Below are 25530 nucleotides of genomic sequence, written 5' to 3'. Positions count from 1 at the left end.
AAATATTTAGTTCATAATATATTTTTTACGTAAACTAACTACCTATGTCTGAACAAAAACGAGAAGGTGACAGAAACACAAAAGAAAAAAAAAGGGTAAAACCACCCTGTAATTTAGCACTTGCATGTCGCAACAAAGCATGGTAGTGTAAAAACAAAATGTTTCCGAGAAAAACGCACGAGTCTTCTTCAATTTTGGCTAATACACCACCTTTGGTTTGTTTGTCGTATTCTTCGCAGATGACAACGTGGGCAAAGCCACAATCACTCATCTCTTTCCTTCCCTCTCTCATGCACCATCCATGCAGAAAAGTGTTGTCATTAGGGTACGTAACGTAAAGGAAACCATAGCCTTAAAATTCTTCATATCTCTCTCTTTTATCCCCTCATTTAAGACAAACAAAGTTGCTTCCTTCTCTCTGCCCATTTTTGAAAAATTCATTTAGTCATTATTTAGGTCGCCGCCACCATTCACCGCTAGGCCTGTGACCCATCACCCATCTTCTCCTTATGGGCCTGCAAACCCGCCGGGATTCATATTCAGGCCCCTTGCTTTCTTCTACGGCACAGCATCGGAAAGATTACAATTACAACTGTTGTCACCGATGTCACCACAGTAATCCTCCGTCTTTCGAGTATGTCGGGAAAGACGAGACCAATGATCTGGTTTCGCCTTTTCCGGTACTCGAAAGTCTGAGTCAGGATGATGTAAGGGAATGTGCCTATGAAATATTTTTCACCGCCTGCCGATCCTCACCGGGATTTGGGAGCCGGCAATTGCACGCGTTCTACTTGAATAACCAGGAGAACGATGTGAAGTCACCGAATGTGGTGATGTCGCCAACAAGCAAGGTAAAGCGGGCCCTAGGGTTGAAGATGTTGAAAAGGTCACCTTCCAGGAGAATGGTGTCTGGTGGCAGCGGCGGGCCATCCTCGCCGGTAGCCGGAGGAAGCCCTTTTCATAACAACACGCCGCCGAGACCGCGGCGGCCCATGACTTCTGCGGAGATCATGAGACAGCAGATGAGAGTGCCTGAGCACAACGATAATCGATTAAGGAAAACCATAACGAGGACCCTTGTTGGCCAAGTATGTAGTAAGCACGTGCATGGTCATTGCATGTGTGCACGTAACATGTTGCTAACTTAGTAATCATTATTATTTGATTTGAATTTATTATTTGCTCTGAAATTTGTTTTGGTTGTGATTTTATGTTTTTTGTTGAAATTATGTGATGACTTTGATTCAACCTCATTACTATGATTACCTTTTGATTCAACCTTATTATTATGATTTCTGTGATTCTTCTATTAATGTCATGTAATTTTTGTTATAAAAGAGGAAAGATTATGGTTATATCTATATATGTTTGTGTGTGCATGTGACGACCAAAGACATGCATTAGCCAGAATGGAAAAGTTCATAACTAGATTTGTGAAACTGAATTTTCTAAAACTATATTAAGAATGCATGATATGTTGAGACATTCAAGTTAATTTGTTATTCTCCTCAACCAAAGAAAAAAAAAGGAAAAAGATTACATGTCTAGCTAGCTACAAAATTGGTTAATTAATGTGATTCCATTTCGTTTCATTGAATTGATATAAACTATAAAAGTTACTTTTAGTTTCAAACTTGCCCTCATGTGTTTTATTGCTTGAAAATTTTCATTCAGAAACCTGAGGTCTAGTAAGGAACAAAATCAAGACATAACTTGTGATGATGAATAGAATATGAAAAAAAATATATAACTTTTGATACATTGAACTTTTTTGTTGGATAGAGTATTACTAACTATTATACATAAACATATAAAGCACTTGTTGGTCTAACTTTTTCAAAATGCTGCAACATTGCAGGCAGGAAGAAGAGCAGAAACTATCATTCTCCCCTTAGAACTTCTGAGGCACTTAAAACCCTGTGAATTTAGTGATTCCGTTGAGTATCACATGTGGCAAAAGAGGCAACTCAGAATCCTTGAAGCCGGGCTTCTCACACACCCTTCAATCCCTATAGAAAAAGCCACCACCTTTGCCATGCGCCTTAGGGACATCATTCGCAGTAGTGAGTCCAGACCTATAGACACTGGCAAAAACTCTGACACTCTGAGAACCCTTTCCAACTCAGTAGTTTCATTGGCATGGAGAAGCTCCAATGGCACCCCCACTGATATTTGCCACTGGGCTGATGGATTCCCTTTGAATGTTCACTTGTACACTTCTCTTCTTCAAGCCATTTTTGACAATAGGGATGACACATTAGTCCTTGATGAGGTTGATGAGCTCCTTGAACTGATGAAGAAGACATGGTCCATCTTGGGGATCACTAGGGCTATTCACAATGTGTGCTTCACCTGGGTGTTGTTTCAACAATATGTGGTAACTGGACAGATTGAACCTGATCTTCTCTGTGCCACAAATGCCATGTTGTCTGAGGTGGCCACTGATGCCAAGAGGGAAAAGGAGTCATTCTATGTGAAGTTATTGACATCAGTGTTGAGTTCAATCCTGGGTTGGGCTGAGAAGAGACTGGTTAATTATCATGAGTATTTCCAGAGAGGAAATATTGGCCAAATTGAAAATCTTCTTCCTGTAGTGTTGTCAGTCTCACAGATTCTAGGAGAAGATCTCTCAATATTTGAGGATGGTGAAGGGGGAAAGAAGGGTGATATAACCATAGTGGACTCATCTGGGGATAGGGTTGACTATTACATTAGATCTACCATAAAGCATGCATTTGAAAGGGTTTGTTTCTAAATTTATCTTCTCATTACACCTTGGTATGTTATATTATTATAGTGCGCGTGTGTGTACATATATTTCTTTTTATGAATGCAGATAATTGGTGCATTGAATACCAAGGCTATTGAATTGGAAATAAAGAGAGATTTCAGGGAAATTCTTCTTCAACTAGCTCAGGAGACAGAAGAGTTGGCAATAAAGGAAAGAGAGAATTTTACTCCAATGCTACGGAAATGGCACCCAGCAGCTGGAGCAGTTGCAGCAATGATGATGCACAGCTGCTATGGGCATGTTCTGAGGCAATATTTAGGTGAGGTGACCTCACTGACTCGTGAGACCGTGGAGGTGTTGCAAAGGGCTGAAAAGGTGGAAAAGGTTTTGCTCCAAATGGTGGTTGAGGAATGTGGTGAGGATAATGCTAAACCAGCCATGAAAGAGATGGTTCCGTATGAAGTTGATTCAATCATATTGAACCTCTTAAGAAAATGGATAAATGAATCATTGAGCAGTGGAAAGGACTGTTTGCAAAGAGCAAAAGAAACTGAAGTAAGTTTTGGGTCAATGATCTTCTTTCCATCAAAGATTAAAAGGAAGGACACAATTAAGAACACTTGATCGGATAAAAGATTTGTTATTTACAATAAAGCTGAGAATGAAATGTTAATTTCCTTTCTCTTTCACTGCAGACATGGAATCCAAAGTCCAAATCAGAGCCATATGCACCATCAGTTGCAGAACTGGTTAACTGTGCCAATACAGCTATAGAACAATTCTTCAAAATTCCAATGGGAATAACTGAAGATATAGTTCAAGAACTAGCAGATGGATTGGAAAGCCTATTCCAGGACTACATGATGTTTGTTGCAGCATGTGGTAAGAACTGTGCAAGTGCATAAACAATAAAAATCGTTCTCTTTTGAGAATAAATAATACACATAAAAACTATTAAACTAAAGATTTCTATTTCACTTGGTGCGATTGGGATTGTATGTTTGCACATGCAAGTAAACAGTTTTTGCAGGACTGCATTACTTATCACTTCTAGGCTTAACCAAGCAAAATATTTTAGATAACACTACTACATACTTAGCTTTTGATCAATAATCACTACTACATTGATGCAAGAATTGCGATTTACCAATGCAAAATGGTGAGAAATCTATTATGTCTCAGGTACAAAGCAGAGTTATATTCCTACGCTTCCCCCTTTGACAAGATGCAACAGAGACTCAAAGTTCATCAAGTTGTTGAAGAAAGCTAGCCCTTGCGGTGCTAGTTCCTCAGAGACAGATCACATAAGTGAAGGTCATCATCCAAGGCCATCAACTAGCCGCGGCACACAACGTCTCTATGTTCGTCTCAACACCTTACACTACCTCCTCTCTCATATCAACAGCATTGAGAAATCACTCTCTCACACCCGTGGTGTAAACCCTTCACCAAATCGCAAACACAATGGTCCATATTTTGAAATAATCAATTCCTCCATCCCAACAGCATGTCAACATGTCTCAGAAGTTGCAGCATACCGCCTCATATTCCTAGACTCCAACCCAGCCTTCTATGGCGGCCTCTATCTTGGTGATGTAGCCAATGCGCGAATTCAGCCAGCACTGAGGATTCTCAAGCAAAACATCACATTGATGACAACACTTGTGACAGATAGAGCTCAAGCACTTGCAATGAGAGAAGTGATGAAGGCCTCATTTGATGCATTCCTCATGGTTTTGCTTGCAGGTGGAAGCTCAAGGGTGTTTAACAGGTCTGATCATGTGATGATCCAAGAGGACTTTGACAGCTTGAACCGGGTTTTCTGCACTTGTGGAGAGGGACTAATAGCAGAAAACTTGGTGGAGAGAGAGGCTGCAGTTGTGAAGGGTGTCATTGCTTTGATGGGGCAAAACACCGAACAGTTGATGGACGACTTCAGCATTGCCACATGTGAAACAAGTGGGATTGGAGTCATGGGAACTGGTCAAAAATTGCCTATGCCACCAACCACAGGAAGGTGGAACAGGTCTGATCCTAACACAATATTGAGGGTGTTGTGCCATAGAAATGACAGATCTGCAAATATTTTCTTGAAGAGGACATTCCAGTTAGCAAAGAGAAGGTGAAGCCAAAACTGGTGTATCTCTATTGCTGAAATTTAAGCACAGAGTTACCATTGGCAATGATGCATCTCTTGCTCTACAATTCTTGCACTGTGACAAGAAGGGAGAGCAAGATTGTATATTTGGAAGCACTCAAAGTAGAGAATATATGGGCTGAACAAAGCAATGCTTTGTTTTCATCACTAGGCATTGAAACATACAAGAGACTAATGCAGAATATTTGCTGAATTGTATTTGAAGTACAACAAAATATTCTTTAATTGTTTTTTTGGGAGATAAAGAGAGAAGAAAAAATATGGCAGTTTCTTAGCTTAGTTTGTTGATGTTGCATATATTAAGTAGGCCTACACATACTGCTTTCAGAATTTGTGTTTGTAATTAATCAATTAGCTGAAAGGAAAATGTATTTTCTTTTCTAACTTTAGTGTTAACTAAAGAAAAAAGGTTGTTTGACACCATTTCACGATCATTTAACAATTTGTATAAGAATAAAATAGTTTTAACAAAAGTTAATTTTTATATTTTTAAAAAAGAAAAATTATGAAAAATAATGTCAAATGATAGTAAAAAAAAGAATGGTGTCAAAATACCAGTGTCCTTAACTAAAAGGCTTTCTTTCAGAAAGAACACTACTAAAAATGTTGTTCTACAAGTTAATAATGTGCATAACAAATTAACTAAGACTCTTTTTCAAGCATCATACAACAAGTTTTTCTTATAACCAAAAAACGTTCAAATTATGAATGAAACTGATAGTGCATTGGTTTGATTTATGTAAGTAAAACTTCAGAGTCATGTTAAACAATCTTTACCAATGCATATTTATTCTTTTATATTGTTTAGATGTAGGCATGTACGATGAACTTATCAATAAATACATTTTGGAAAATAAATAAAAATAATAATTTTTCCATAAACTTACATAAGTTAAAAATCAAATTGTGTAGAAGCTAATGTAAAATAACTTCTGCAATTTATTTGTTTAAGCAAATTTCTCGATAAGCATTTCTAGAAAAGAAAAAAAAAATATATTTTATAAATTAAAATTGGGTTTTATATAAATTGATTTGCAAATGTTTGTTTACATAACTTTTCTAAATTTTTATTTATAACTTATTTTGTATAAAGATTTTTGAAAATTTATATTGATTGTTAGACTTTGATAATGTAACATGAATTTATTATGATTCATAATTTATGAATGTTGATTTGCTTTCATGTGTGAGTATGTAATGTGGTTAATACCTTTGTTTTTTTTTTTTTCATGTGAGGTTCATTTCATTGCCTTTGATACAAGATTTATTGATAATTGATTATATCCATAAATAATTAATTAAATTGCTCATCTTTTGTTTTTAAATTCAATCATGAGCGTTATAATAGTTATATTTAATACAATTGATTAGATTAATTTTATATAAAAGCTTTGCAATGTGTTTTAAATATTTTAAATATTTTTTTTCTAGTTGAGATTATAAAAAGTGTTGTTCTTCTAAAATTGTTAAAAAAGAGCTTCTACTTGTACATATTGAAATCCTTGCATAATTTCTTGCTATTGTTTGAATAAAATATTTTAATTACCAACGAATCAAAATATATTTAAATATTAAATAATTGTAAGTAATTAAAAATATCAAAGTTAATGAATTTTTTATTGATTTTGGTTGTAACGTATAAATTTAATAAAACAAGACATTTTATAATAATATTAAAAACAAATTGTTTAAAGTATAATATATATTAATACAATCTTCCAAGAAATCAGACTATAGAAATATGACATTTATATAATTCACACACACAATCAATACAAAATTTTAATTCAACAATTCAAACACAACACACCAAACAATATCAAATAATCATTCACACAAAGACAACTTTGGACTCAATTATTCGGATGCATGGATGCATGAATTAATGTACGACTCTTAGTGACTTTTGTACTTTTGGTGTCGATTAGTGCTTTACATGCTCTACAAAGCCATTGCGAATCACTTTATCACGTATTAAAAAATTCAATTCAATAATTCAAACACAACACACCAGACAATATCAAATAATCATTCACACTAAGACAACTTTGGACTCAATTATCTGGATGCATGCATTAATGTATGACTCTTAGTGGTTTTTGTACTTGTCCTCTAGTGCTCTACAGATTCTATATAGCCATTGCGATTGAGTTCCACCTTATCACATAATGTTAATCCCTTTCGCATCTTAGGCCAAGGAGAAGTCTCTAGACTAGGACCTCATGCCACGATTACCACATAACTCATTATACTTTATATGAGTCTGAATGTTATTATAGTATTAGGATAAACATCTAATATTGACTCCTTACATCAATACACAACATTACTTAATTACATGAAATAGGATTTTTTTCCTTGGATCCCCACATCACCATCAATCATACCATTTCAACCTTGGATCACACCAATAGTCACATGAAAAGCATAAATCAAAAGATCACAAAATCATAGATAATGAAAACAATAAAAAGCATAACACAATATAAATTGGTGCTTAGTGGTATTAGGACGCGCTCAACGTTAGTGTGCACAAAGGCTCATTTTCAAATGAGTGCTTAATGACACAAATTGTCATTCAACGCTGAAAACCCTAAAGGAGCTCTTTAACTTGAGAGTGCTTAAGGTATGGGCCATTGAAGCTCATTGACTTGAACCCGTTTAGCAGTAGAAACCACCGATCAACATCCTGTCACAAAATTTACCACTAACTTTAGGTATTTAAGCTGGCGCTCAATGCCACCATGTAGCTGCTTAGCGCCACAACATATGTTTCATGAAAAAAAAATGGGATTTTGTTTAACTACTCATTTTGGTATCTTTGCTTTCTCAACTCAAACTCATTTCAAAATGTTTTCTAAATAATACCAAACTGACCAAATTGAACAACCAATATTTCTCATTAAACTCCTTATCATTACATCAACTCATTACCACCAACCCATACTTGATCAACAAACAAAATCTTAACGTAACATACCACGTATAGACATAACAATATAATTACAGCAACAACACTCAAACTTATTGTTCTACATGATCAAAATTCACACATCACTTATTAAAACAAATTCATATTATAAATTGATGAAACACCAAAATACCAATATATCAAATAAACTCTCAATTCTACACAATACAAATCTCTCAACTCTTTTCAATACTAAAAATCAAATGACTAATTTCAGCATCAACATTTATCACTCAACTAAAATCTTCGACCACATTAAACATGCAATAGATATTCCTATTTAAAATCATGTAAGGGGAACTGATAATTTAAAATTACCATAAAATGAGAATTGCTAAATGCAATACCTGTAAATAATTTGGTGAAGGTTGATTCAATTAAATTGTGAGAGTTTTGGTGCTTCATGTTTTTTTTTTATATATATATATATATATATATATATATATATATATATATATATATATATTCGATTGTTAATGAATTATAAAGTGATAACATAGATGATTTGATATGATTTTTATGCATTAATGATGACCAATAATTTTTTGATGATTACTGAATTTGTGTTAGTGCATAATGGAGTTAATTTTGCGATGACTTCCGAACAATTATGCTGCGGTATAAATTTAAATTTTAGATCGTACAAAAATATAATTGTACAAAGTTTGAATTGTATAAAATTAAATTGAACCTATTTTTCATACTTTGAAACACTTTGAGATTTAAAAAAAAATGCTATTTTAAAATATAATTTTAAGGAATTATAATAGCTTTATTTTATATAGATATGTATAATATTCTCATTATTTATGTTATTGAGGAATCACTTAAGTTGTTGAGTTTATAATGAATGTTACGTGTAGAGATAAAAATTGTTTTTTTTTATCTAATTAGAGTATTAATTAATTAATTCAAATTATATATATATATAATAATAATAATAATTGTGTTTTTAAAAACTATATATCAAGAAAATCAAACATTAGAATTTTTTTTTTCTTAAGATTGACAAAATAGACAAGATTTTCTGTTTGTTTTATTACAATTAGGGTGATCTTGTTAAATTTTTAACCTGATGGATCAAATTAAAATAAATTAAATTAGTACATTTTAAGCATAAATTAAGGAACATAATCTCTATCTCTTCCTTCCCAATTATTACAATCTAGTTTGTGTCTTTTTTAGGGAGTGGGAAGGAAGATAAGACAAAAACGTAGAGAAATTTTTTTTGATAAAAACTTTAATTTTAATACTATTTTATTTTAATTTTGATGCTTATATATTACCATTTTATTTATTTATTATGTTTACATTAAAAAAAAGGTAAATACGTCGTAATAAAATTGTAATAAAGTAAACCCAACCTAATTAAATATGTAATGATATTTAAACTTTGTAAAAAAATTTTCATAAACAACCTTCCTCATCCACCTTCAAGTACAAAGATTCCTCACTAAAACATCAAAATAATTAAAAAAATCATTACATCTTTGAATCAACGGTAATAAGAAAATATAAAATAAAAAACCAAATTAATAAGAATATGATAATCATAAAAAAAACAAATTAATAATAATAAGAACATAATAATAATAAAAAAAACAAAATAAAGACAACAAAAATACTAATTTTCGATTTTGGGTTATGCCTTTGCCTCTGTGTTGTTCTTGCTCTTCTCTCTTTCACGCTCTTTCTCTCTCTTCGCCTTTCCCTCTCTAAAATCTCAGTTATTGTTGTTGTCTGCTCCTTCGATTCCAGGTGTGTGCCCTAATTGGGATCCGACTTTTTCGATTCCCTTACTTCTGTTGATTTTTTTTTATTACGCTGTTTTTTCGCTGCTCCTCTGCGCCATTTCTTCGATTTCTGTACATGTTTTGCTCGGGAATCTTTGCCCAAGATCTCGGTCTTTTTCCGGCGTTTATTTTATCACGAATTTTCCGTTGTGGGTTTCATGCAATTTGGGTCAACCGACTCCATTTGTCTAAACTTGCTACCTACTAGTTTGAATTTCCCTTGTTCCAATTTATTTGATTGACATGGGGTTTATTTTTGTTCTTTTTAAATCTTTATATTAGGGTTTTATCCATGGTTTATTTCTAGTTATTTTTTTTATGAGGTGGGTTTTTGGGTTTTAATGACATTGGAGGGTTTTTTTCGGGGTTATCTATATTGTTGCATGTTGGATTTTAAGAAATGGGGTGAAGGAATCAAATCTTTGTTATGTGATTGGTTAGATGGGTTTTAATTAGCGAACTACTACTGTTTGAATTCGTTCTGTATTATCTTCAATTTTCCGTGACAATGCATTGCACTTCTTAATATTTTTATTTATTTTTTGTGTGGAAATAATAACTTGTTTTACGAAAATTTGCTTTTCTTTAATCATTATAATTGTATATGTTCGAGAATTTCCTGTGATGCAGTTAAAAATGGAGTACTTAATGTTACAATAGTTTATTTGTGTTGTGTCTAAAATTGTATGAACGGTTTTCAATGTTATAATGTAATGTGGGGTTTAAGGGGGCTCATATTTGCACTTTGTATGTGTGATTCCATATCTGACATGGCAGGTGTTGTAAGAGTAGTGTTAGCAAAATAGTAGTTGATAAGGGAATGGCTGGGGTTACGAGTGAGGAATCTGGAGTGGGAAAGTCTTCAGAGGGAACTTTTAGTGGGCAGCATAGTCAATCTGGGGAAGCAGTGGCTGAATGGCGATCTTCCGAGCAGGTGGAGAATGGAAGCCCGTCAACTTCACCTCCTTACTGGGACACTGATGAGGATGATGAAGGTGATTTTGTAATAATTTAAATTCAAAATTTCCCCTGACAGGTGATCAAAATCTAATTTGTTTTATCTTAACAGGACCAAAACCTTCAGAATTGTTTGGAAGATATACATGGAAGATTGAAAAATTTTCTCAGATTACCAGAAGGGAACTTCGCAGTAGTCCGTTTGAGGTTGGCAGCTACAAGTGGTATGTGACTTGGGATAAACTTACCTGCCTTGCCTGGATTTTGGTGTGCTTTAGTGTTTAACCATCTCTGTTTGTCTGTATAATTTTGATTTGCAACTTTATGCCTTTGTTTATTCTGAAGCTCGTTGTTTCATGAAGAGGTGTGGTCCAAGATGTTGTTTCTTTCTCCATCCCTCATTTAACTCTATTTTGGTTAATAACATTTGCTTACACGGTTATTGCAGTCTATTTGACCATTATGGCTTCATTCAATCATAGTGTCAAGTTTATTATGAACTTGTGAGTCTTGAAAAATTTATTGTTTGAATTATCTCTAAAATTCACTATTAAGGGGGAAATAAATATTGGACTTGGGGTTACATTTCTTTCAAGTACTCTGCAGTTTTAAGACATATACAAAAAATGTGATTGTACAAGAGTTTGGTTTCTCAAACAAAGAAAAATGTTTTTTTTTTTGAAAGTTGTGAAGTATATCAGGAGTAGAGCATGATCATAGAACGGGTGCATATGGTTTGCCGAGGCAGTCCTTATGACTTGAAATATGTAGTACATATTAGTTGATGTTTTTTCTAATCATGCTGTGGTATGTAACAGGTATATTTTAATTTATCCACAAGGTTGTGATGTCTGCAATCATCTCTCTCTGTTTCTTTGTGTTGCTAATCATGACAAACTTCTTCCAGGTTTGATTCCTGAATTTTTCATATGCATTAATTATGGTTAGTCTCACTAGCTACTCTTAGTTCCGTAGTACATGACTTGTCTTTGGTTCTCCCCTTCTTTTTTTCGGGTAATACAGGATGGAGTCATTTTGCGCAATTTACAATAGCTGTGGTCAACAAAGATCCAAAGAAATCAAAATATTCTGGTCGGTTGGTAAATAGTTGGCTTCATTATTGGAGTTTACAATTTCTTTAATAGTGTTTGAGTTATTTTTACTTGAGTATTTTAGATACATTACACCGATTTTGGAAGAAGGAGCATGATTGGGGATGGAAAAAGTTTATGGAGCTCTCAAAAGTGTATGATGGATTTGTTGACGCATCTGACAATCTGATAATAAAAGCGCAAGTTCAAGTTATTAGGTATTTTATTTATTAGTTTATATTTTGTTTTTTAATCTTACTAATATGCTCTACCATTTTTTATACTGTTAAGCGATTGTTAATATGGTTTTATGCATAGTTTTGACTTCATTTGTTACTTGGAAGAATATATGAATGTTCTATAATGTAATTCTCAGTTGTTAATAGCTGCCTTAACAGCAAAATGCGGTAGCGGTCATCTTGCCCATCTGCTTTCTTGCTTTAGCAGTTTGGGAGCTGGTGGTCCTCTGTTTGTGCTACTGACTTGTGGTGTGTGCTCATACTGTTTTATGACTTTATGAAGCAAAACCACTTTGTTTCTGGGCAGTATATGTTGCTGGATTGTGCGCTAGCAAACAGCAATTGTTTGCTGAATTTATTGCATGCAGCCACTTTTTTTGACTTTGTGGCTGATAATGTTGTCAAACTTGAGGATAGAAAAGAGGGTTAAAAATCATAACTCGAATCATAAGAGTTCTGCATATGTGGAAAATTATATTCATAGCCTGTGCATGCATTTAAAATGATATGGACAGTAAAAATAGTTCATAGTAAGTCTTAAGCACAACTAAAAATTCAAAAGCAGTAAGATCCAATACATAGCACAACTAAAAATATGATTACAATTCACAAAATTACTCATAAAATAACTAATATTCATAGATGATTAATACAGACAAACTATCCAAGGAGATCATTCATATTAAAAGCAGGAGAGTCATCCTCCTCCACATGATCTTCATTTTCATTAATGCCAACTCCTCCAAGTCATCCATAGGTGTAGTATTAGCACCACTTCAACTCAGATGTCTTCATCTAAAGCGTCCAAAGTCGAATTTGCTTCATTCTCCTCCACAGTCCATTCATCATCAGAAGCAAGATCATTAGCATAACTGTCATTTATTCTTCTAAAATCCTGCTTGTTTAGTATAACTATAAAATTAATTAGCACATCATACTTGCCTACTAAGTGGTATAGGTAAATAATTATAAATTTATTTGATAAATTTAAATTCTTACTCTCTCAAAAGCACTCTAGTTACGCTCATAACTGGGTGAACTACAAGTCAAACTCTATTCTAATAGCAAACATTAGTAATTTTGGATGTTCTTCACCATATGTTCCCTACCATTGTGCTAGCATTTTGGTTTTGAGTGCACATTGAGCTATTAGGCTACCAAAAATCCATATTTGCTCATGAAGCTCTCAATTTGGGCGTCAATGTTATTGATCTCATCAATGTCTCCCACCAACCTATCTAAACAACCATACATTCAATGCTTCACTTTGAATAGGCTTTAAATTCACTATTATAGTGCAACATGGAATTAAGATAGTAGTGTTCAACATGCATTGGCCTAGGCCATGGCTGTCCCATCTTTGATCATTGATTTCTCGAAGGTGAGTGTAGCTAAGTAAGATAGAAATAAATAAATTAATCTCCAAAAAAAGTATTAATTCTAAAAAATAAATTAGAAAATCAAAAAGTGAAAGGTAATTAGTTATTATTACCTTTTACTACATTAAGGAGACTTTGTATCTTCTCTTATCAATATCCATTTCTTCATAAATAAATCCCATTGCTGGTTTCTCATCTAAATCCATCTTACACAACACCTTAATTAGGGGATTAACACCCCTCGTGCAATTAAAATAGTTTTTCTTTTCTTATGTTACACAAAGATTGTGCTAAAACCTTTCATTTTTCTCCTTTCACATGACAAACTTGGTTTTAGTTATTAAATTTACCCCTTTGAAACTTGTGCTGCTGCAAGATTGGTACTGCTATTTTGAGTTTTTAAATAATCCAACATGCCTTGGTGCTTTTGTCTGATGTTTGTAACCAGTTTTATTTATGTGCAGGGAGAAAGCTGACAGGCCTTTTCGGTGCCTTGATTGTCAGTATAGGAGAGAACTTGTTAGGGTATATTTGACAAATGTAGAACAAATTTGCCGGCGTTTTGTGGAGGAAAGAAGAAGCAAGCTTGGGAAGTTGATAGAGGATAAAGCTAGGTGGTCAAGGTATTTCGTGCTAATCTTCAATAACATGACCCTTTTGACTTGTATATGTACTCTAAATGCTTTCATTATACATGCTGTAACTTATAATGGGCTTCTAAATGTCGTATAAAAAGTTCATGTTGCTTGAAGTATCAATTCGTACTAAATTTAGTTTTCCTTTAATCCTGAATGTAAAAAAATGTTAGGCATATTGGGAAGAAAATAATGACGAGAGGGATACTTATTAGTTTAATCTGGTTGATTTGATAATGGTCTATGCTTTATTCTAGCCATCTTGTATAGTTTTTATGCATATGAAATATGAAGTTTGTTCTGTGTAGTATAACCTATAACAAATTTAATCTGTCCTCGTACATATTTGATTGGGACATATATGTATATACTGTATCTATATCATTACCACTTGATTTGTGTTGTATGATTTTATGGGTAGATCTAAATGGTACTTTGCATTATCTGCAGCTTCTGTACTTTTTGGCGGGAAATTGATCAAACTTCTAGGCGTCGCATGTCAAGGGAAAAGACAAATGTAATTTTGAAAGTAGTTGTGAAACACTTCTTTATAGAAAAAGAAGTAACTTCTACTTTAGTAATGGACTCCTTGTATAGTGGGTTGAGGGCTCTTGAAGGTCAGACTAAGTGCAAGAAAGGAAGGGCAAAATTGTTGGATGCTGAAGAAATGCCAGCGCCAATTGTCCGTGCCGAGAAAGATATGTTTGTACTGGTGGATGATGTTCTACTGCTACTTGAAAGAGCAGCTATTGAGCCTTTGCCTCCAAAAGATGAAAAAGGTCCTCAAAATCGAACAAAGGTGAGTAATATAATGGGTTTTGGTAAACCTGAGGTTTTTGATTATATAACTTGTCCAACTTCTTAATTTCTTCCAGGAAGATAGCTTATAATAACGTGTTTAACTCCTTAACAGTAGATTGGCCTTTAGCTATGAAAGATGCATGCCATGATCTGTTGGGTTAAGACATGCCAATTTATGAGAATGATCATAAACTTTCTGAATATCATTTGCAGAGATGCGTTGAGCCTTCTTTCAAATCAGTTTTCATGTTTTGAATGTTTTTGAGGGTCCCCAATATAATGGGTTCCATAGATTGCCATAGTAGAGGATAAATTTGGAAGTTTTTGGGTCTCCCAATTAATTCTATAAAGATTAACGGTAAAAATTATTTATTTTTGTCTTCATCTGTTGAACTTCTGAATATCATTTGCAAAGATTCTTTGAGCCTTCTTTCAAAACAGTTTTCATGTTTTGAATGTTTTTGAGGGTCCCCAATATATTGTTTTCCATAGATTGCCATAGTAGAGGATAAATTTGGAAGTTTAGCTTCTTCCATTGTTCAACACTTTCTAATGATATTTCACTACTTTTTCATGTTTTGAATGTTTTTGAGGGTCCCCAATATATTGTTTTCCATAGATTGCCATAGTAGAGGATAAATTTGAAGTTTAGCTTCTTCCATTGTTCAACACTTTCTAATGATATTTCACTACTGTCTTTTTCCTAGTCATCATGATAATCTTGGCCAAGGAAACAAAACTCAACAGATGTAGACAAAGATAAATAATTTTTACCATTAATATTTTTTGAATCGGGAGACCCAAAAACAAGTAGGCAGGTCGATGGATAGATGTTCCACAACACTTGCAGACATGGTGACGACAAATGAAAAACTAAAAAACGGTTTAAAAGATTGGGTTCCTCTAGTGTTCAAGAGGACTTGCACATGGATTGTGATGAGAAGACAATAATGGAAGTTGAAACATGGACAGAGGAAGCTGGTGAAATTGACGGAGGTGGTGTGATGGTGTTTCAGTGATTGGAAGTGACAAGTGGGCTACTTGTGCCTAAGTTGTTCAAAGCAACATGCAATGGTCTATGAGAACTAGTGTATGCAACTAGTCAGGTATGGTGCTGCTCGGAGAGATGCATTGGTTGCCAGAGAAAAGATGGTGTTTTGGGATGGTGGTAGCAGACAATGGCAGACGACATTTTCTCACTCTCACCGAACAATATAGGCAGAGTGGGATTGACTTACTTTGATACCAATATGAAGGAGTGTATAAGAAAAGAACTTGAGAAATCTTAACTTGGATCTCTTCTTCTGATTCTATTCATATATAAGGATTAGTGGCTTACAGCAGAAGCTAAAGGAAAGAGAAAAGAGGAAAAAATAATATAGTTTGCCCCTAGGATTGGGGATTACAAATGGATACAACACAACAACTTTTTCTCAAAAATAATATAAACTATTCTAGCAAAGACAATACCACCACTGATTTCTTCTTAAGTGATACATGAAAATTCTATCACTTGTAGATACTAATGCCATCCCAAAAAAAGTAGGATAGCAGTTCCAAATTTGTCATCTCAAACTCCAGTGTTATTCTCCTTTTAAACTTGTCAATCTTTGCTGCATTGTTGCCAATAACTAGAGGTCATCTGCGTAGATATAAGCTATCGTTAAATCCCGTACAATAGCTCTCATATAGACTCCATATTCTGTTGTACACTTGCTGAAACCCAACTCCAAAAGAAAGCAATCTATTATTTTATTCCAGCGATGAAGGGCTTGTTTTTAGTCCATATAAAACCTTCTTCAACTTATACACCTTCTCTTCACGCCTTGTCACTTCAAGACCAAGAGTTTGATACATAAACCTCCTCCTCTCGTGTCCCATTTAATGACCCACCTCCAAAAGTGGTTGTGGCAATCTCTAGTCTTGTGGTTTCAATTATTGCCACTGGTGCAAACACCATTATAATTCAAACCAGCCTTTTTCAAAAATCCCTTTTGCAATCAACCTAGTCTTGTAGTTAGTAACTTCTCCAGTTAGTTTTACCGTCACTTTGTTGACCCATTTCATTCCATTTGGCCTTTTGTTGTGAGGTATTGTGACCAACTTCCTGGTGTGATTTTTCATTTCATCCCTCATTCTTCCTCCATTACTACATTCCATTCAAGTTCCTTGATTTGTAAGCTATTGGTGTTATCTGAGCTAGCCAAGCCAATATATATTGTTCCTTTTGAATGGTATCCAAGAAACATCATTGGCTCTCCCTTGTCATCAAACTTCTTTATTCTTTCATTCATTGATCATCTAAAGCAAAGAAAACTAAATTTCTAGAGATGATTTGTCATTTGTTTTTGTTGGAGATTCACATCGACTAGAGATACATCTTAACCTATATCCTAGTGAGATTTGTTAAGCCTATTGCAACCCTTACTACCAGGTAGCTATCAAACTATGTACAAACATCTAGTCTCACCCTCAAGATATTTAGTTCTCAACATAAGCGGCGCGTTGCAAATCCCACATCAATTACAGTACATAAGTTGGTGCAAACATCATCTTGTAAGTCAGTTTTGTAGGACTGAGTTAGGTCTAAACATCTTGGGTTGTTGTATTTCTATTTTCTTAGGAAACCACATTTGTAATTTATATCATATTGGTATGGCCTGGTGTACTATATTTTGCAATAAAATTTTCCAAATAATATTAAAAAATTAAAAATAAAACAAGTTTTAGCCTAGTTAGAGTTTTGGACATATATTACACCTGTAAAGGGAGATTTTTGAGTAACCTGGGAATTGTTATATAAATATATTATATTGAAAGTTCCAAAATTCTTTTGATTGCTGAGAAACCTAGTTCACCATTTTTTGGCAGGATGGAAACTCGGGGGAGGATTTTAACAAAGATTCTATTGAGCGTGATGAAAGGCGTCTCACTGAATTAGGTCGCAGGACTTTGGAAATATTTGTCCTTGCCCATATATTCAGGTAGTATATGTTATTTCTGAATTCTTCTAGTTTTCTTATGTTAACTTGTCATTTATAGATTCTCTTCTGAATTTCTTGTTGTTTTAGGAATAGGATTCCTTTTAATTCACACCAGTCCTTTGCATTTCTATCCAATGTTATATTTTATGTTTGATGGTTGTACTTTGTTTCACGATTTAAAAAAATTCACTGTTCTGTTATGTTTTAGAGGGATGAGGGTTTAATATGATGACAGTTTGCGGAAATTTTCGGTTCTAAAAGTTGGCATTGTTCATGTGTGCTTTTAGACACCACACCATGGACTTGCCTAGGCAATCCACAAACTTCTCTTTAAGACTATTGCTCAATGCTTATACATAATTATGGATGGGGTGTGTATCAAATTTCAAATGTGCAGTCTACGGTAGCATGAAGAAGATTTCTTTTGCAAAAGTTCTATTAAATGTATTATTTAATAGTGGATGAGCAATGATGAATTTTGCACTTGTCCACTTAGACCTTGCTTTCAGGCAATGGCATCACACTCTGGAGGTTAAGTTGGAAGAATTTTTTCCTTCTCTACTATACATGGTTCAGAATCTGTGATATATAAATATGCAACCATGGGACATGAATAGAATTTGACTTAATAATAGTATCATGTGAAACAATAGAGAATGATGGATAGCCAGTAGTGTCTCAGTCCGGCACTTTGTAGTTAACTTTGAGGTCCATGGAAGGTTATCCATGCCCATGTAGTGCAATATCATTTTCTACACAGAAGTGAGTCAGTGCTTGCTATTTACTCACTATTTACCTGGATTTTGTGTAGATTTGTTTGTGTATTCATCGATTATTTGTAGGATTCAAATGAATGAGGTTATCCTGATATTTACTTAATGGGTGCAGCAATAAAATTGAGGTTTCCTATCAAGAAGCTATTGCTCTAAAGAGACAAGAAGAGCTCATTCGTGAAGAAGAGGCAGCCTGGCTAGCTGAAAGTGAGCAGAAAGCAAAACGTGGAAATGAGAGGGAAAAAAAGTCAAAGAAAAAACAGGTCCGTTTATCACTCATCTAATCTGCATTATTAATGGATGTTACATGTCCTAAAGTTGATTGCACAGACGCTATTGATTCTGTAGTTGTCTTGTTATGTAATTTTCAAGATTTAGGTGTTAGAGCTTTAGATTCAGGATGAAACCTTTTTTATTAGTTTCTCTGCAGAACGTGCATCACAATATCAGGTAGCATGACTATTTTTTATCTTATATAACTGCTATAGCTAGTACATTTGTGTATTAAAACCTCAAGCTTTTGGCCTGTTTGTTTATAATGAGATCATGAATACATTGTTTGCCTGTATTTATGTTTAATGTATATGTAAGGCCCTTTATTTTCTTTTCCAGCCTTCCGTTTGCCTAAATTGCTAAGTGACGACAAACTAAAGCATTCTTTAGGCTACTTGAAACTAATTTGAAAATATTTTTACAGAAATTTATAAACTATAATTCTCCGTAGATGTTGTTTCTTGATGTTCCTTTTACTTTGGTGTGGTTGTTATTTGTGAGATTAAATGAATGATATATGCATGTGGCTGGTGAAAGTAGTTGTATTTTCTTTTTCTCTATTTGAAAAAATCCTTTGTTGTCACTGCAGGCTAAACAGAAACGGAACAATCGAAAAGGAAAGGATAAAGTCAAAGAGGAGAGACCAGCTGTGGCACTACATGACAAACAGCAAAACAATGCTGTTGATGAGAAAAAACATTCTAACATGGAGGAAGTACAAACTCTCGATGAAAAGCTTGATACCCTGGAAGTTGCTTCTGATGTGTCTGATTCTGTGGATAGGGTCGGTGAAGTGCTTCAACCTGATTCTGAAGACAGAGATGTGAGTCCTGTAAATTGGGATACTGATGCATCAGAAGTCCATCCTCCAACTGAGGCTAGTAGCAATGGTATAGGTAGTATGTCATCTGTACAAAATGGAATGGCTGAGAAAAGAAGCAGTTCAGTAATGGATGACAGTTCTTCAACATGTTCCACTGATTCCTTACCATCAGTGGTGTTGAATGACAGTCACAAGGGGAACTCCTTTTCAAATTTCGAAGTCCGAAAGTTTCCTAGCAGGTAAGTATATAGTGTAGTGTTTCTTTCAAGTAGATGAATGTTAGGGATTTGTGTGGTGTGTTAATTTGATTTGGCACTAATTTGTAGAGGCAAGAACCAAGTAAAAGCATCATGTAATGCTGGCAGTTGGACAAACGAAATGGATTGTCAGCCATCCGGTTCTATTGGGGATACTGTTGATGTTAATGAATCTGAAAGTCGTAAGTTAGGTGAATCTGAGCCTGAGGGTGCTGTTCTCTCTTTGCAGGATCGATTAAAGTGGCTTGATCAACATGTTGTCAGAAAGGTGGTATTATTACCATAAGCATATCCTTTCATAATTTACTGCGGTTACTGTACACATCGGCTTTAATTTGTTCATGTTTCTTTTTTACCATAGTGGTCAACCTGGAGTTTTTGCTGATTGACAATGATTTTAGAAGATTAGAAAATAAAATTCATTTGTATTGCAATAGAAACTTAGAATTTCTGTGTTAGAATTGTAACTGCATATTTGATTGTTAAGAGGATGGTTACAATAGGTAAGCATCACTAACTTATAGGTGGAAGGTACTACTAACAGTGGGCGGACAAAAGGAATCCACTAACAAAAAATGAAGCAAGTGATGCTTTCTAATAATAACCCCACAAGCTTATGTTGGACGAATAGCGTAACAGTCTCCCAAGTTGAGTTTGGACTGAAGTAAACAGAACCTAGAAGAGCAAGAGGTTTTGTAAGAATATCAACACACCAGTCTAAAGATGGAACTTGGAACGTGGGACAATTCAAGGTACTTAGCCAGAACCTTTTCTCTAACAAAACATTTCTAACTGAAGATGCTTGGTTTGAGATTGGAGAACTGGATTGTGAGCCAAGGCAACAATGCTGAGATGGTTGTAATAAACGATGGGTTGGTATGACACGTGTTGTCCAAATCAACAGAATTGATCTAGGTATTGGTCAATAGTTGAACCACATGAACTGATATTTATTATGTATACATAACTTTTTACTAATTGTTAAGAAGTAGATTTTTAACCTAACTCACCCTTATAAAACTGGTTTCTAAGGTCTAAGGTGAGGTTTTCACCTATTTATATACTATAAATTGGTCTTATTTCTAGTTGATGTGGGATTTCTAACACTCTTTCACGCTGAGACATATACATTTCAAGTGTGAGACTAATTATTAATGGGTGGTCCGATAGCGGATGGAATAATATACCTAACAAACAAACTTTGTTAGGATAAACTTTAACCCATGACTTTGATACTATGTTAAGAAGTTGACTTTAAGTCTAACTCAATCTTATAAAACTGACTTATAAGAGGAAGATTCCTTCCATTTATATACTATAAATTGACCTTATCTGCAAATATAATGTCAAATAATAAAAGATGTAGGTTGCTGTGTGGTTGTTATTCTGTTAAGCTTACCCCCATGGTTCAGGATAAAAAACCCAATATGTGCAAGTGTTCACTTTATCTCAAATTTCAAACTCTAAACTCACTTTTACAAGCAGCTGTTGCTACTTCCTTATATGGTGTCTCACACTTGTGCATGTGTGCCAATTTCCTTGGGTGTTGTGGTGTCTCAGACTAGTTTATAAAGTATGACATGCCACCTTTTGGATTTCAACCTCGAGCAGGTCTTCCAGTCATTAATTTTATTTGGTTACAGTACAACTGAGTTTGGTGACAACACCAAGTCAGTGGATGACCGAATAGAGGTGACTTGACTAGCTAGAGATCTAGTTTTGGATAAACTGGATGAACAGCTGATCCAGTGGATAACGTTGGGCATGAAAACATGGAGTTTAGTTAACAAGGATTGGATCCAAAGTTGATATTAGGAGGTAAGCTTAGATCTAACTCAACCTTACAATAATAGTTTGAAGGACTACAACTTTTTGTTGTTTGGATCATTAAGAGAATCTTAGTGGTAGAAAACACGGACTCTAGATGTGGATCTGCGACAATCAGTGTCCACAACCCTGTTAGAAGGTGAAAACCAATGTAATGGTGCCTTTTAAGTGGCACAATTTGTTCCTTACTGCAGCGCATTGATCTTTGGGAGGGGGAAGACATGACTGACACTATCAATAATGAAGTTAATTTTTGGGCATGAAATTGTAGCACACGTCAAGAACAAGATTGAGATGTTCTTTTACAAAAACTTGTTTGTCAATAGTGTGAAGTATGTAAATAAGGCATTTAGTTTGCAGGAATACAAGGTTGGCTTAACGGTAAAATTGGGTAAAATTGGAAAAGAGGGTGCGAGAAATTATGGGTTCAACTCATCCACTAATAAAATACTAACAACTAACATTTTGCTGATCAAAAATGAAAAATAAGACATTGGGTTTGCAGAAAGTACTGGAAAGAGATCAATCTTCAACTGTTGTATTTGGAAGCTCACTTTGAATATAGAATAGACATTTGTAGTGAGTGAAGAGGTATTCGATCTTCTGCCATAGACCCTATGCACTGTTGAATTAAAATACAAATAAACACACTAGAATGTGGGGTTGAATAGTGATAGTTGTATAAATGGAAAACTTAAGCTGATTTTGAAAACCTTTCAAATCAATATTAGTTCGTAAGCTACACTGGAATCAACGTCTAAGGTTTTGCAAGCATTGGATGTAATATAGTTATAACTTTTATACTTGGTTCACTCAACATAAGCTATGTCAAAGGGTCTCACTTATCAAATTAATGATTACATACAACTATTCTGTATACTACTTTTGGAAACACCCTTTCAATCTCAAACTGAGAAGACCTAACTATTGTTGATGCTACGTCACTCCTGGCTTTCCACATTGAAGTACAAATTCAATATAACTTTGTTTCGGCAAAGATTTGACACTTTTGATCCTTAGATTTGGAGGCTCAAACTATTAGAGGAGATTGCTTTTCAAATTGTTTGTATATATATATATATATATATATATTTTTTTTTTTTGTATTCACACAATTCACATTTCTCTTCTCTGAAAGACTTTGTTTGCATATTGTGTTGGTAGTTGTTGATGTGGTGTCACATTTAAAGTCTGTTCTTGATGAGACAAGCTTTCTCTTGCTTTGAGATGCTTTTTGTTGGCGCAAACCAGCTTTTCTAGCTTTGTTTACTTAGCTTCTTTTATGAATAGCTCTTTGCCCTTTCATGCTTCTCTTTTCTACTACAGAGATGTTTATGGCTCTTGTAGGATATGTTCTTATGATAGTCTAACTTTGGGATGACATGCTAGCTTTCTTTGTTCGTAGATAAAATAAGTCACAAACAACAACATGCAGTGTTGCAAATCAGAATGGTTAAATATAAAATACATGAAAAAATGTTCTTATATTTACTACTTGATAAGATTTGTTTTTGTACTTCAATATGTGCACTTATTTTTTTCAAGTGTGAGATTAAATTTGGAATGGTAGTAAAAGTGATGATTGATTTAATTTTTATTTATTTCACTGTTCTATTTGATAGGAAGAGGCTACACCGTCATTACAAAATAAACAAAGCATCAAAGACCGAGTTATCACAGAAAGGACTGTTAACAATGAAAGCCTACAAAAAGAGAAGAAATCATCAGTGCCATCCTCATCCAGTAGTCCTCCTCGAAACTTACCTATTCAAAAGGAGTTAGAAAACCAAACTAAAGTTATGGGAGATCCCGTTCATGCCAGGAAAACATCTTTTAGTGCCTCACAACCAACTGATAAAGAGTTGTCTTCATCCTCAGCTTCTGTATCGCAAGTAGCAACTGGTCCAAAGGCAGAGATCCAGAAAACTTCACCGCCAAGATTATCCGAAAGGTCTATGGCACAAGTGGCTATGATGTCAAGGCCTTCTAGTGCTCCACTAGTTCCTGGAGGTCCCAGGCCCGCTGCCGCCGTTGTCTCCATGGTTCAAACTGCTCCATTACTTGCACGCTCTGTGAGTGCAACTGGTAGGTTGGGTCCTGATCCCTCGCCTGCTACCCATAGCTATGTTCCCCAGTCCTACAGAAATGCAATGATGGGGAATCCTGCAGTTTCAACTGCTGCCAGTCTCCCTCATTGCAGCTCTAGTTCAGGAGTAAACTCATCACCTGGCTATTCACAACCACAACTGGTTTCATCACCACTATTTTTATCCCGGAGCTCTGACAAACTGGATTCAAATGCTTCCCAATCTGGTGTTCCCTTTAGTATGATTAGTCGGGATGTTTTACAGAATGGACCAAATTGGATTGATAGTTCTCATAGGGAAGCCAGCAGAAACTTACACTATGAACCACCGTCCCGACTTAATGATGTTCAAAACCTAGACTTGTACAAGCCAGTAGACAGTAGATCGTTGGGCAATGTATCTAGTGAGTTCCCTGCTTGCACATCCAGGCGTCAGAACCAAGGCAGCGGTTTGGTGGATGAGTTCCCACACCTTGATATCATAAATGATCTTCTTGATGAGGAGCATGTTACAGGGAAGGCAGCCAGGGCAAGTCCAGCCTTCCACTCCCTCAATGATGGACCACAGTTGCTAAATCGTCAGTTCACTTTTCCTGGAGACTTGGGTACAAATGATGATTTGGGATCATCCACCAGTTCTTGTAGGTTTGAGAGATCAAGAAGTTACCAAGATGCCAGGTTTGAACAAGGGTATAGCTCATCCGGCCGGCAGTTCGATATGCGGCCGGATTATCTTCCTCCGGCGAGTACACTGTCATCATATGGAAATGGCAAGGTAGATGGTCTGACTCCAAACCAGTGGCAGGTTGCTGGTTCTGATCTATCTTATCTAGGCATGAGAAACACGGAGAATAGTTACTCATACTATCAAGATTACCCAAACATGGCAAATGTGAATGGTGTGAATGGTTATACTGTATTCAGGCCTTCAAATGGTCCTTAGAGGGAGAGAAGAATTAAAATTAGTGGTCTCATCCACAAGTGTAATAATGTATTTCAGGAAATTGTTGGGTCTCTTTAGATTGGAGTGAGGTTGTATCCCCATGATAGGAAAACATTTTGTAAAGAGTGTTTCCGATTAATTTGGTTCCAGTTTTTCATAAATTTATACATGTCCTAGCTTCTAACAGTGTTGGGATTTGGGCCTTCTGGGATTATAGATACTCTTTCATTCGTGTTGTCAATGTAATCTTCAAAGTTGAGTTTTTTCTGTACATATTCTACAAGGGACTGCTTCTTTTATTCGCCTTAGATCTTCATGAGATCATTATGAACTGGATTGCGAATCATTTATGTTTACAATTAATTATTATTGTTATTTTGATCGTTAAATATGTTACTGGTATGATCAAGTTATACCAGTTTTGGATTTGACAGATTATATTTTTCAAGGGTGTTTGGGAATACTATTTTTGGATCCAATTATTTATTAACGTTTGAAAAAATATAGAACAGTAATTAAATAAATTTTACTGTTCATTTCAAAGTGAAAATTTGTCTTACTTCAGAAAATTAGATCGTGTTAGACTTTTTATTGGTTGTGTTTTTTTGTTTGAAATGCAATTGTATTTTTATTATGTTTCTAATTTAAAGTTAACGTTTAAAATAAAATATATTGCACGAGTATAAGTAACATGCTAAAAAAAAACTAATACGATAATATATTTACTCTTTTTTCTTTCATCCAAGTCTTATTAGCAACTGTCAGAGGCATACTTTTATAACGTGCATATTTCTTTTTTATTTTTTAAG

General features: G+C 34.7%; 2 protein-coding genes across 3 annotated transcripts; both read left to right on the top strand.

The window, feature by feature from the left end:
* Positions 1 to 388: 388 nt before the first annotated feature.
* LOC114190844 (protein unc-13 homolog) lies at positions 389 to 5273 on the top strand. The gene is made up of 5 exons (XM_028079890.1): positions 389 to 1088; positions 1859 to 2743; positions 2837 to 3286; positions 3427 to 3613; positions 3914 to 5273. Exons 1-5 carry the CDS (start codon positions 510 to 512, stop codon positions 4855 to 4857), a joined length of 3045 nt encoding a protein of 1014 aa, XP_027935691.1. The 5' UTR covers positions 389 to 509; the 3' UTR covers positions 4858 to 5273.
* Positions 5274 to 9491: 4218 nt separating this feature from the next.
* LOC114192134 (TNF receptor-associated factor homolog 1a-like) lies at positions 9492 to 25020 on the top strand. Of its 2 annotated transcripts, none has more exons than XM_028081745.1 (13): positions 9492 to 9618; positions 10446 to 10648; positions 10723 to 10834; positions 11429 to 11517; positions 11634 to 11702; positions 11787 to 11919; positions 13784 to 13942; positions 14405 to 14753; positions 17627 to 17739; positions 18628 to 18775; positions 19375 to 19847; positions 19935 to 20133; positions 23315 to 25020. In XM_028081745.1, exons 2-13 carry the CDS (start codon positions 10474 to 10476, stop codon positions 24719 to 24721), a joined length of 3426 nt encoding a protein of 1141 aa, XP_027937546.1. In that variant the 5' UTR covers positions 9492 to 9618; positions 10446 to 10473; the 3' UTR covers positions 24722 to 25020. The 2 variants fall into 2 exon arrangements, with proteins under 2 accessions (XP_027937546.1, XP_027937545.1); XM_028081744.1 differs by having other exon boundaries at positions 10431 to 10648.
* Positions 25021 to 25530: the final 510 nt, after the last annotated feature.

The sequence above is a fragment of the Vigna unguiculata genome, chromosome 7 (assembly GCF_004118075.2).
Source record: "Vigna unguiculata cultivar IT97K-499-35 chromosome 7, ASM411807v1, whole genome shotgun sequence".
In the NCBI taxonomy this organism is placed as follows: Eukaryota; Viridiplantae; Streptophyta; class Magnoliopsida; order Fabales; family Fabaceae; genus Vigna; species Vigna unguiculata.
Note: the sequence above shows the minus strand (reverse complement) of the source record. Positions and strands in the feature narration are given on the sequence as shown.